Source organism: Merops nubicus, unplaced genomic scaffold (assembly GCF_000691845.1).
Source record: "Merops nubicus isolate BGI_N331 unplaced genomic scaffold, ASM69184v1 scaffold3884, whole genome shotgun sequence".
In the NCBI taxonomy this organism is placed as follows: Eukaryota; Metazoa; Chordata; class Aves; order Coraciiformes; family Meropidae; genus Merops; species Merops nubicus.
The window spans coordinates 62,530-77,124 of NW_008603471.1; the positions used below are offsets into that span (position 1 = coordinate 62,530).

A 14,595-nucleotide genomic window follows, 5' to 3' on the forward strand; every position below is an offset into this window, starting at 1 on the left:
AGAGAAGTTTTAAAGTGAGGTTGTTTCTTAATTTATTCATACAGCCCCTTAAATAATATTAGGAAAAACACTTCCTGACATTATTTACTATTGGCACATGGAAGATCATTGATTTATTCTGTAAATTTTATGTTTCACAATGGGCAACAAAACAGGTAAATTGTTTCACGTGATAGAAATTAGTAGCAGTTTTACACCGAAAAAATGTCATGTGAGAAATACATTACCTTACTACCATATATCCAGCTATCAGAAACATCCTAGTACAACCTATGCACAGTATTTATATGATGTAATTCTGCTTTTTCTAATTACATGTCATTACTACTGCTGGTATTGAAAAGCCTGGAGGAGGAAGAGGAAAACATCATACAGGAAGAGGCTACTGCAATGGCAATATTTGTTTTTAACTTTGGCAGAAAAAAACTTTTGTTTCATTTTTCTCCCCTCTGCTGCTGCTTAAAGAGCCTATGCATGCCTTGCTCATGTGGAGAAGCACCTACCAACAACTAATGTAGCTGCATTTCTAGCACTGATGTCAGGCTCAGCTATGACAAAAATGCCTTTTTTTTCTTATTTCCAGGCACACATTTTAGCTCTCTTGTATTACATTGTCTTACTCAAGCAGTAGTTATGACAGCACTGGTAGTAGCTAAGTCACCACTAATGCTGCCTCCTGATACTGGGAATCTCAGTAGCCCTTTGCAAAGCTCTACTATGTAAAGATACTTGTCAGAGGTCCTTTCATTCCTCGTGCTGAAAGGGTTCTGAACAACATATTTTATAAATTGAAACCTAAACAAAATTAATTCCTCTCCTTTCAGCAGCTTTAATTACTTCAGAAACAATCCAGCATCTGCCTGTGAGAAAGAGGAGACAGGGTAAAAATGTAAGCAGTATTTATAGACAGCAAAAGGACTGCACTGATTCAGAGTAATGGGATGCACACTGAACACCGTTTGGCTCCATGTGCAGCCAGCTCGTCTGTTTGGGTGGTACCCTTTCTCCTCTTCCAAGAATGTTAGTCAATTTTTAGTTTCTTTTAAACTTGGATGCCATAAGGTAAAATTAGATTAAATGGATTATTACAAATATCTGACCTCAGGCTCTCTTCAATATTGTTTTAGAATGTAGATAAACACTCTCAGTATGGATTTCTCTCCATCCTGGCAATATTTCTGTTCTTTTCACACTAGTTGTCTATCTCTGGTATTGATTTGGAAAGCAGATTTGGATTTGGAATGTAGATAAATATACTCTATATGGATTTATTTTTTGCCCTGTAATATCTCTTTTATTTGTCTCTGTCCTTGTAATTTTTTTTTTTTTCAGTACTCTGTTTTTAATATTGGTTTGGCATATCGCTACATAGTAACACATTAGATATTGATTTCTTTCTCTTCTGCAGTGTGCTCTTCCCCACAAATTAAAAATAATAGTCAGTTTTCAGTGACAATTGCAGTTCCTTCTGCCCCTCGAAAGAACAGCTATTCTGGAAGTTGGATGCTCATTTCCTAAAGATGGGCCTTTATTATCTGTCTGAAAATAGTACATTCACTTGTTTATAGGAAACTGTTGGTCACCTTGAACTTCTAGGGATTTTGAGAGGTTAATAATCAATACCTGTTATATATTACATCTGATCTTTTTGGTTAATTTATATTATTATTATTATTACACCAAAAAGCCAATCCATAATGACATGCACTGCTTGCCAATTTTTACTGAATAATACATACTGGATGTATTGCTCATCACAGTATGATTCCCCAGTTTAGTTCACAGATGTGTACCTTCAGAACATGAACATTTTTGAAACACCTCTTACATTATATTGTATTCAATAGTGGTCAAAGTCCAAAGTTTCCCAATTCTCAAAAGAATTAAGGGGCTTTTTTTATCATCTTCCTACTGAAGACCACATCAAAGAGAGTAAAGTCTCCAAGACAGTAGTTTCCTAATCACGTATCTAAATATTAGGCACTAAGGCAATCTTTAGAGCTATTAGGGAGATATAAGCACTTCCAGAAGGTAATTCATCTGATTTATGTTAGGACAAAATGAATTGTCCCCCAGAATTGAACAATTCTCTTCAAGAGTGAAAAGACAGCCTAGATCTTAGGTTAATCATCTCACACTGGTAAGTCCTAACCCAAGCAAAGTCCAGTAAATTCCACTCCACATATTTTAACCAGAACTTAGCACTAAATTATGCCTCATTCTACATGCGGTTCTACCAAAACAAACTACAATCTTAACGACAAGGTACAATTTCATTACTACATAGTGGTTCAAAGCTGTGCCAGGGGAGGTTTAGACTGAACATTAGGAACATTTCTTTCCTTAGAAGGTGGTCAAACACAGGTACAGGCTTCCCAGAGAGATGGTTGATGCCCCAAGTCTGTCACTGTTTAAGAGGCATTTGGACAATGTCCTTATTGACATGCTTTAACTTGGTGAGCCCTGAATTGGTCAGGCAGTTGGACTAGATGATCATTGTAGGTCCCTTCCAATTTAAATAGTTCTATTCTATTTCACATAAAAATATCAATACATATTTCTCTACATCTCAAAAAAATATCAGCCAAGTGATGCTTCTCCACTCTCCACTACCGGGTGCAAGTGCATGATGCAACTCCAGGATCTCCAGATAAGACCCAGGATGCACCACTTTACCTATGTAGTTTTTAGCTTTACCTGCTCTAGTTTCTGCAGGAAAGACACACAGGTTTTAGAGGCTGCCCAGGAAGTACAACATGTTCCAAGCTAGTCCCAGGGTGGATGCCTGGGGAACTGGGATGCCAGAAAACACTGCAGAATCCACTTTCACACAGGTTACATGCAGTTTCTGGTGCTCTTAATTAAAGTCAGCCTCTATTATAAAGACAACAGGCAATGTACTTTTCTTAAAAATACAAGTAAAGCCTGGCTCTGAAAAACTTGATCTGCTCTGGAAAAAAAACCTAACCAGAGACCTTGGGTGTGGTATACACCCCATAACTGAGAGAAATATGTAATTGTTTCTTCTCAGCTCCTATCTGATGCAAAATGTTGTTTTCCAGGCTTTCAAAAGGACTCCTTTGTTAAATACAACCTCATAGCATTTTTTTAATGTCATTGTCAATTTTATACATAATACTGCTATATTTAGTAGTTTTCCACTGATGGGAAAATTCCCCTGCTTTAAACAGATATTTTCCTTATTTTGCAAAAAGGGAAGGAAACACATCCAATAGGCCTTTTTAAATTAAAATGATTATATTAGAAAAAAGCTGTAAGAACAAAAAAAAAAAATTAAAGGTAAAAAAAATATTTTAATTTCCCCTTTTTTTAACACTTTTATCATCATTTAAAGAGGGCAACATGACAAAAAAATTTTATTTATGAGTCTAGCCATATAGAAAAAAATTCAATAGCTTCCTCTCATAATAGTTTCTCAGTTTGCAGGAGAATGCCACAATGTGCCTGGTAAATCTCAGCTATACACACAATCATTTCATTATTCTCCTAATGTGTTCATGAACATCCTCTTTTGTTGTGGTATAATGCTCAGGAATGTGAACACAAATTGCTTTATATTAAGTAAAAAAAGAAAAAAATTACCGTTCTAGCTAAATTGTCAGTTTCTCTCCTTCTCCTCCTGCAGGCTACATATACCCAAAATAGTCAATTCTAAACTAGCATGAGTTAACTTAGTACTCAGTTTATTCATACACAATTTCCCTCTCTGTATTCATTCCTTTTCCATAGCTAACTCCTCATGCTGACATACATGCCCTCTCCCACTATTATGCAGACAAAATAGAAAACAGTTTTGTCTTTCCATAATACCTGTTCATGCATTCTGGAGGTAAGTAATTTCCACCTGATTTTTAACATTTGAATTCTGAGTACTATAACATTTATGTTATCTCCAATTCATTATTCCTGTATTACCTTACTAGATTTCAATAGATGGACAAAATGCAAAACCTCAAGTAGACCACATTAGAAATTAGTTTGTTTTCTGTCATTGTTCACTTGGTCTTTCTACTTAGTGACTGATATCATAAGTATAAAGAAGCTGGTATCATAATTTTTTACAATAGTGTGATTAGCCATGCTAAAAGAGGTGGACAAGCAAAATATCTCCTTCCTCCACTGGTTTTATCTCTAGCATGATGCCTAACTAGTAACAGCTCAAGATGTGGAAACATAGGTGCTGCTTTTGAACTTCATATCCTGCAGAAAAGAAGATAGTGCTTCAGCAGATAACGGGGCTAATTTTCTGCACATGAAGGAGGTAAACTTACAGAAGTGCTTAAAGATGAATATAGACCTTCTTAGGCCTTTCAGGAAAGCCTTCACAAGGCTTTTCTGAAATATGCTTGAATCACTCAAGGTGTTCAGTTCCCTTTGCTTCTTTATGCCTTTATAATATACATGATAATAGCATATGGGTTATCTAATTTGACAATTAAAAACTTATTTTTCATGACTTCTTAATACTGACGATCTGTACAGTTCTTTTTTTTTCCTCAAAAAAAAAAAGGGGGGGGGGGGGAGAGGGAGGGGAGGACGTGGGTTGAAACCACAGAACACTTTCAAATTTTTCCTGTTATTTATGTAGACTTTAGGGAGCAGAAAAGGAGTGACAAAAATATTGTAGTCACTACATACCTGGAAAAAGTACTTGCTTTTTTGATAATAAGCTACTGTCTAAACACAAAGAATCACTCACATTTTCAACAGCAAAGTATATTTTTCTGGGCATCAGACTATGTTAAAATCTCAGCCCCCTGCATCTGGAAAGACAAAGACCTTCATTCACCTGTCACCTTGTTTCAATGGCAGACCAACTTTCAGTCAGAAATTTAAATTCAAGACTGCTATTGTCTCAAAAAAGCTTTCCAGCTATGTGGGAAATGAAGGAAGGAGGGGGCAACATACAGTATCTGGGCAATCTAGAAGGCAAGCTAGAACAAATGGTGGAGGATTTAAGGGGATTAGTGTTTTCCTTTTAGTGATGGCAGATCTGCAAGCATGTTATGGTAGCCATTGTACTGAATCAGTGTGTATGACTGTAAATACAGAAAAGAACTGGCTTTTTCATAGCATCACTTCTGAAGAGGCATGAAGTGAGTCCTGAGAACTGCCACCATCCACGGAGGACAAGAGAAGTCCAACTACTAGCAAAAAGCCAGACCTATGAGTCTGCAACAAAGGCATAAAGCCTTTGGCGACAAGAGCCTTGGGCTTCTGTAGATTCCTAACAGTGGACAGAACTTCACAACCTTGACCAATGTAGGAAAACCTATCTTCTGACAAAATGTTAGGAGGAAATCCCCTCAAGGTGATTTTAATTAATATCTCCCCCTTTTGTGACCTGTCTTTTCCTACAGAAATGTAATCCAAACCCATTTTTTTACTTCCTGCTTGTTAAACACATACAATAAACATAAAATGGCATGCATTATTTAACATTAATAGTGCCATGTAGTAGTAGCCAACACAGATTTCAAAACACACACACACACACATAATTATTTCTATTATTAAATTCCATCTGTTTCTGTTGAGTTATATTACACATGCACACACATTTTACAAGCATATAATCAGATTTGCCTTCGCATGTACAAAGTTAAGTATGGGCAGCATTGAAGCAAGATGTTACCTTCAGAAGAAACACATTTGGAAGAAGATTCAGGAATAGAATTGTATATCAAATATTTAGGAAGTATTCTTGCATTCAGAGAAACTCAAAATGTTCTAAAGCCTTACACATACAGAAACTGAGACATGTAGAGCTCTCTGTGGAACAGCATGAGTATAATTCAGTCAGTGCACACTATGTTTAACTACAACCAAAGTGTACCAGAAATTTAGTTCCTATGCAAGGACGCTTTCAGTTGAATTACAAGGACACTCAAACACCTTCATAAAGTAAACACCATAATCGCAAATTATGGCCTGACACTACAAACTATTACTGAATACTTACAAGTAAAATCAGTCATCAGTATGTGTGGTGAGGTGTAGGGGTGAAGGCGTTCATGCTTACTCACACACGTGTCTTCAGAGTGTATTTTAATCTGTTGATGAACTGTGCTGTGCATGTCTACAGAGATACAACGCTGTAGTTTAAGGAAGTTTCATTGCTTAATGCTTATCTGAAGAATTTGTTATTCTTCTCTTTCTCTTAGCCACTAAAAAGCATTAAACGCAGCACTTTTATTTGTTTCCAGGCATTGCACACAACGAATGTTAGATGTCTTTCTGTTAATTTTTAATCAGTAATGTAAAAAGTGTCAAATGGAGAAAAGGAACTCACTGAAACTGTCAAAATTTTTCAGTAAATCCCAGTCATACAAGTCAGAAAGAACCAGAAGATGATACTGTAATAACATGTTAAATGCTTACCGTACTCAGCAATTCCTACATAGAAAATGGTAATTCCATGATATTGATAAAATGTACGTGCTCGCTACCCTATGAATGAAGAGCTTAGCAAGGTATACAGACTTTGTGCAAGTGCTTTCAGAAAGAAATATATATTTGGTCATGATTGATAGTTGAAAAGGAGTCAACTCTACTATTTCCACAGCTTACCTGAGAAGGTCTGGCACACTGCTTAGCATGTTCAAGCAATTGCAAAGTATGCTGAGAAAAGTGTGCAGGACCAGGAAGTCCAGTCCCAGTATTGACTTTCTTCCTGTACTTCTTCAGTCTTCTCAACTCATGTCTTCTATGTGCACCCAGTATCTGGTGCACTTATTGTTTTATTTGTTGGTAACATGTCAGGTTGGTATCATACCTACCCTAGTTGTCTTCACTTTATTCCCAGAGGAACAGCTCCATCCCTTACGATCAGGAAGAACTTTACATTCCTCCCCTTCAAGACATGGTTGCATGTGGCACCACCATTTCTGCTCCACTATTGAAGCTACAAGACAGGAAAACAAACACATTTGCATGCTTTTGAAATGGACGCTTTAATATGCCATTATTTTGCAACATTACTTGTCTTTTCCAAGAAAATGTTAGAAATGTATCAACTGACAGTTAGTCTGTAATTTTCAGCCAGCTCAGAACCTTCATAAGAAATTAGGTCTCAATTGGCACAAGGTGCTATGTGCTTCAAAGTCAATCTCTTTACTGTGGGGTTTTTTTTCTAATTTACTGAATTTCAAGAACTAATTTCACAGTATTTCCTTCCAATCCTCAATTTTAATTGCTCTGCCAGATTTTGAAGTTTTAAGTAGAATCTCTTATTTTGAGTTAATATATTTTGCCTGATCTCCTATATAGTCTAGCATAGTCTGATTAAATGTATTCCACAATGATGACATACTTACAGCTTCTCTGACAGCCAACAACAGAACAACAGTAAAGAGATCATGTAAAGGGTGAATCCATCCTGCTTCTCTTTCAGAGAAAGTGATATGAAAAAACAGCTAGTATTTTCCCAAATAAAACAAATGAGCTATGCCAGATTTATTAAATAAAACATTAATATTGCACTGTGATTAGGAAAAATAGTGTTGGTCTCAAAAGGTTAAAAAATAGCCAGAACTGTGTTTTGTTTGTTTGCTTGTTTGCTTCTGTATGATAAAAATAAATATATAAATAAAATGTAAGACTTCAGCACATGAAAAATTATATGTTCATGTAGATTTTGCATAAACACTTTTAATTAAGTCAATTTCATAGAACTCCAAGTGCACTCTGTTAGTCAGATCAAATTTAACTTCTCAAGAGGTCTCTTTCAATGACATCTAATAATTTTGCTTAGCATTTCCACAGAGTAATACCAAATAATTAATTTTTCCCATCTTCGTCTCATTCACCTTGGGCATGCCCTTCAAAATGCAAAAGCTTTCCTATTCTTATTTTAAACATTTTACTGTAAGTGTTTCTCATTGATGACATTAAGCCAGCAAAACCCCCTAGGAGCATGCAGTGAAAGGAAGGAATAGAAGCAGTCGCACCATCAACACAAGAAGGAGCTGCACGGGTGGTACCTGCTACCTGCCCAGGGAAGCAGGAGCACTTCACCGTCTGTGATCTTTCTTCTATCTTGTTCTTATTGCAACATCTGTGGAGTGCCACCACTTCACAGGTCCCAGTTTTAACATGGTGAGCTGTGAAAATAATATGAGCAATTTCATAACATTGCGAGGCAGCATTATACTGTCTGGTTTGGGTTTGTTTGGTTTTGGTTTTGTTTTTTTTTTAATTAGAAATGCATTCGACTTGGCTCTGTAAGACAACCTGCCACACATGAATCTAAAATTAGAATGGTACTAATACTAGAATGAAAAGTTGATTTATTTTCCAAATGTAGTATAACTATCTCAAACAGAAAATGCTGGCTGAAGAAGAACAATTCAAGAAGGCTGCAGATGGGACAGTGAAGCAGGAAGCAGAAACGTTATAAAACTAACCTAGAAACTATATTAATTTCTGGAGCCCCTGTAAACATCTCTATATCTCTTCCAAGACTTTTTTTTTTTTTTCCTAAGGGAGGAATTTTGAACTAGAAGTGTATCAATGTTAAAATACCCATACATGCATAGGTTTTCAAAATCTGTGTCTCCAGACTTTATGTCCAGGGCAGATGCACTTTTTGATATGGTATGTCAAAACCTTCCTACAGATGGACAGAAAAGAACTGGCAGAATACATGGACAGCCTTCAAACAAAACTCAGAAATAAGGTCTGCTAAGGAATCACATTATAAATCTTTCTGTCCAGACCTGCAAAGTCAGTCTGGGAACATGGGGAACAAATTTTTCAAACATGGGAGGCCACAGGACGATCTTCATTATCCCATATCTGGCACCTGTCACCCTCACCCGTGCTACTCTAACTGATCACGAGAATCATGCGACTGGAGTCCTGTGAAAGAACCTGTGAGGGAAGCCACCAAACTACCCTTTCTGCTTCAGCAGTGAGTTACCAAAGGATCTGGATTTCAGAAAAAGTAACATTCATCAAGATTTCAGTGGTTACTGATACAACACTAGATATTTCTGGGGATAGTCAATTTCCATCAGAAGAAGGAGAGAAAGAAATCTGAACCTTTAGCTGGTATTGACCTACAATCTTGTACAGGTAGAAATATTAATCATGCAAAGCAATATGTATTTTAACAGTATGCCTAAGTACTCTATTTCTGCTGCTGCTTAACTTTTTGTATGCTTTCTGCAAAGCTGATGCGCTGATTGCTTCAGCTACTTTTTATATCCCTCAGGACAAACTATGAACAAGAAGGCCCTACTAACAGGCTTTCATGACCCCAACATTGATATCTGCATCCACTCAGTTATTGTATAATACCAGCTCCAAAAAGGCCTAAGGAAGGAAAAGAAACTTGATGTAGGCTGTGGATCCCAAGAAAAAGCCTAGAGGCAAGAGACACAGGCACCAGTTAGACTCTGGGTCTTCATCAACAAAACATAAACTACTAAACATTTAATTCAGTCAATTATGCATTTTTCAGTAGAATAAACTCCACTGAACTGTCTGTGATATTTTTCATCGCTCACTGCATTGTACTATGTCAGGTTAGATTATACTCACTCCACCACACCATGCTGTAGTACAGCTGAAATGATACAACACGATGCAAACAATTAACCCATGTTACATCACACTGTAATATGCTGAAATGTTACACATAAAACAGAAATCTAGGAGAAAAAAAAAATCTCTTTTTGCATAAAAAAAATGCTTTTATTTGGTTTTTAACTACTTATCATTTTAAATTCAGCAGAGGATGAGGAAAGCATTCATACTATCTGCCTGAACTGTGCAATCTGTGATATTTTCATAACTTTGATGATGAGGAAATATTTGTACAGCTACTAACACAATCTGCTGTAAAAAATTACTCTTAATTATTTTCCAAACAATTTAATTGGTATATATGTCAATAAAACTATTGAAATAAATGTTAATTTTTCCTCAATAAAAGAGTTGTAAGGTTTTTTTATTTGTGATTATGGTAAAAAAATTCCTCTAAGATATATTTCAAATGTAGAATATGTAGCAGAACAAACACGTGCTCATTTTGTACGTTCACATTAATTTTTATTTTGAAGGGCAATTACAGATCTTATACCCACATATGCTACAGAAACTCACTGATTTGTATTTTATGAAAGGTACACAAAAAACTCAGACACTGACTCTATAAAACACAGTAAATTTAGTGGCAGGAGGTGAACTTTGTCCCACTTAATTTTTCACTATATTAGTTTTCAGTCCTTATTTGTATTCTGATGAGTATCATGGATCCTGACATTTTTTCTCCTTATTCTCTTATTAAAAAGCTTTGCACTGCTCTACCAGGTACACAGAAATTCTATAATATAACTGCTAGAAAAAACTGAAGTACAATGTGCACCAATAGCCATTAGGAACGGAAGACAGTTAACAGATCTCTTGTAAAATTCTGTGAGGGAAATGTCCATACTGAAACAAAAGTTTTGAAAGACTTGCTTTATAGTAATTTAGTAGAGAAAAACAGACATTTTAAGACTTTTATGGGAAAAGAGTGTAATTAAATGAAATGGTCACTTACATTCATGTACAATAAAGAAACGTTTTTCAAAGGGTGAAAAGATATGTGAAAAATGGCAGAGAACAAGCAATAATAACATATTATTGACAGTATTAGGGGGATGGTTAATAAAACTGCTTTGAAATTTTCTAGGTATTTCAAATTGAAACAACCTAGAAAAGCATAGAAATATATTTCAAACATTTAAAATCTAGGCCAACCATCCTCTGGTTTCTATTTACCATCTAGAGTATGCAATTAATATTCCTTGAGAGAAAATGCAGGGATTTCAGCTCCTTATGCTATCAAATAATTAAGTTCCAGTGCAGTAAGTACAGTATCTGTCACATTCATGTGAAATGAAAGCCTCTATATGGTAGATAAAGGATTTTCCATAACCTAATACAAATTAACCTCATTAAGGCACTGAACCATTCCATGAATGGAGGATCGTACTTCAGGAAATTCTCGTTTTGGTTTTGTTTCTTTTTCTCCTAGCACAGACTTCAAAGTATGTTGCTTGCTTTGCAGAAGATGTTTGAGGAACTGAATGTCATTTCTGTAATCCTACAGAATTCATTATTCAAAACCACTGAAAACACAGTCCTGCAATCTCCACTAATGCAAGTAATCCTTCCTGAAATCAATGTGAAGGACTGAAAAGACTCAGAGATATCTACATGTACAGACTGTGAAGTTTTCCTGATGATTATTCATAACATATGTATATATTATGTTCCAAAAGATATAACACTGTATTATGAGAGCTTAACTTGGAAAACAGATATAACCATATCTCACCCATTAACAGTATATCCTGAAATTAATCTGCTACTTTTATAGCATTTTTTCATGCAGTGAAATCGTCACCACAGCTATCTCATAAATCAGTATGATATTGGTACACCAAAAACTTGAATTTTCATAATCACGCTCCTGGAAAAAATAAAGCTAAGTAATTATTATTCCTCATTTTACACAAAATTGAATGCACTTAAAGAATATGTTTAAATGTACACAGGAAAGACCTTCAAACATATATGAATTCTAGCTGTTCTTGTTCTTTCAGGGAAATTTTAAATTTCTTTCCCTCAAGTGAATGAAATTTCAATCATATTTGCACAGTGCATCTGGCACTAAGTTATGGCACTTAGTCCTCTACTTCTGTGCAAAGTTTGTTCCAGGTGAGAAGTCAACTTACTGTTCAAGACTATTATTTTGCAACTCACAAATACAAATATAAGATACTTAGCGTAGATGCAGTGCTTCACAAAATCTAGAATTAAATCAAGGAAAGTCTTCTGAATTCCACTGTTCATCCTGATAGCCATTTCCTCGCCCCACCACTTATGTTTAATACTGACAGCCACCTACTCAGCCGTATGAATTATTTCTTTCCTGAAAGTTTCACAGGTCATGCATTAAAACGTATACTGGACATTAACAAAGAGGAAGAAATCATGCTACCATGGACTAGATGAAGTAAAATCACAGGCTGTTTCTGTCCTCAGGTTCCCCATTGTTGCAGTAGCCATGTATAAACAGTGAGAAAAAAACAAAAACCCTACAACAACTAAAAGGTTCTGTTATATACTCTCTGCAAAGACACTGGCACAACTGGGTGATACAGCTAAACCTGCTTAATGACCAACAGCTACCAAAAGAAAAAAAAAGATCCCTTGTCCCTCTTCCTGCACTGTTTCATCCCTTGCTTGCATGAACACTGTCATTTGATGGTGACAGCAGTAAGCCAGGGATTTAGACTGGCAGAAAAAATACCCCTTTTTTTGCAGGGTTAGTTGTCTACTGGTTTAGATCCTACAAGTGGGTGCAGAGCTTATTGAGAAGCAGTTTCAGCCATACGGAAGTAGCAAGAGCAGGCAGCCACAGATATGTGATTACCTCCTTCAGCAGAATCCAGTTCCTATGTCGGCTTACAAGCACTGCAGCCCAGCACTCTTACATGAAATAAATGTGTCTTATTTTATTCCATTTTGGTAATTCCTCTGAGGTCAGAGAGACTATGTAAAGCGTGAGAAGCTTTGTTTGCTTGTGTCTGTGTGATTTTTAAAGCTTTTCACAAAAACAAAGCCTTAGTTGAAACAAGAAGCAACAGATCAGCCATAAGGGGAGGAATGGAAATTACTCCTAACCATGAGTTTTGATCCGTATTACATCAAATATTATACAGACCTTGGCCTTTTTGTCATCTTGCCTATAATCAGGAAGATGTCCCACATGAAATATTATAGTGACTCAGTCTTTCAAAGTAGGCGCATAAGTCTTTATTCATGTAAACCATATCCACAGGAGTAATTGCATTAAGGACTAGAATATAACTACTTTACAAAATAATCATCTGCAAGTAAAACAAACAATATTTCAGCAGATTTTCAGCCTGTTTCATCCATTTCCCAGAGTGATTAGTCACTATTCTATACCACAGTTTTCAGATAAGTACGTGAGGGGGTGTTACTGATATTAGAAAAATAAATAAAACTAGTGGGTTTAATGTACCATTTTCCAGATTAGGCTCTAAATCACCATCCTACTCTTAAGTGGCCAGGAAAAAAGTGAGTTTTCTTATTCACATAGTCTATTTGCTGTATTCATACTGATTGACATGGAAAGCAAGTGTAGGTTATCTTTCTGCTACACTTCAACAATTTCAATATTTCATATAAGTCTCAGTGTGTCACTATAGACAGGAAGGGTACAAATAAACTTGCAAAATGTCTCACACACAAAATCACACACACACAGAGTATTGTTGTAGCAATAGGTGTTAGCAGCTGTCACGTCTAAGAAATCAAAATCTCATGCAACAACAGCCAAGCCAGGTTTTCCATCTAAACTTTCTGTTTAAAGGTCAAAGATATATGAAAAGAAATAGACTGTCCTGTTCCTGCATTAAATCAATTTCAATATTTGTCAATATTTTCTGTTATATCTACCTAACAGCTGGTAGGGAAAAACTTGAATTTAGTTTATGCATACTCTGTCAGCAATGCTGGTAGTGCTGCTGCAGCTGTGTTACCTAAAAACATGAGCAATGTGAAGCTTTTTATTAAAGACACAACCTTTGACTTGACCAATCATTATTGTAATTGGGAGAAAAGCAGGCAAGATTTCAGTAACATAAGTTTCAGTTTGCTTGTGTGAACACAAAAGAAAGCACACCTTTATTTCAGCTCTGGAACAGAGGGAGAACTCGCAGCACAGACATCGGGAAAAGAGACATCTCCCGTACCAGTCATCATCTTGTTACCTCTGGCATGGAGCAAGCCACTGACTCCCAAAAAGCACTGGTAGATATACATTGACAGGAACCTCACTGAACACAATCTTTAAAGATCTAATTCAAAACATTTGAAATCAATGGGTTTGGTTTGATCAGTGTTTTTGTGTCAGAATTTCAATGACAAGAGTTAATTTTTTTTACTTTCAATAAAACTAATATCTGAATTTGCAAATGAGATATTTATTCTGATGACTGCGTACATTGCACCTATTACAGTGATTGAACAAATGATGCCATATAGTCTATATACAACTGAAAATTGTGATGAATTAAGATTATTATGTTTTAAACCATCATTAGAGTTGTGATGAGTTTTTCATTTACCAAAAGTACAGTATACAAGCAGTGTTAACTGTTTTTGAAATCTAGTCAAACTTGGTTACACATTGAACCTAAAAGTAAGTATTCTTGGGGGAAGGGCAAAAAAAAAATTGTTTCCACTTCTTTTTTCTTTTTTTTAACAATTTTTTTATTCCTATGATAAACTTCAGGGATTTTTTGAATTGTAAAAATTCTCAGAGCAAAGCAAAATATTTTATTTTATTTGGAAGAAAAACTGGTTGGTATTTTTCTCTTTTTTTCTCCCTGCATGGCCAGTGAACTGAAAAATCAATTACAGACACAGCTGTAATTCCTGTGTCCTCAGTGGTGACAATAAGGCATGCCACAGTTGTGGTGCGTCTCAGAAATGGCACTCATGCTGCTTTATTTTCCAGATGAAACATGGAGTTGTGCTATAGAATCAGCA

The 14,595-nt window shown here is 35.8% G+C and overlaps 1 protein-coding gene across 1 annotated transcript in view; it reads right to left on the reverse strand.

The window, feature by feature from the left end:
• FAM19A2 (family with sequence similarity 19 (chemokine (C-C motif)-like), member A2) overlaps positions 1 to 14,595 on the reverse strand; it is a 51,229-nt gene that overhangs the window by 15,235 nt on the left and 21,399 nt on the right. Inside the window, exons 2-3 of the mRNA XM_008938660.1 lie at positions 7,971 to 8,123; positions 6,801 to 6,925 (exon numbers count right to left, since the gene is read on the reverse strand). Coding sequence (XP_008936908.1) covers positions 6,801 to 6,925; positions 7,971 to 8,123 — 278 coding nt within the window. The remainder of the gene's footprint in view (positions 1 to 6,800; positions 6,926 to 7,970; positions 8,124 to 14,595) is intronic.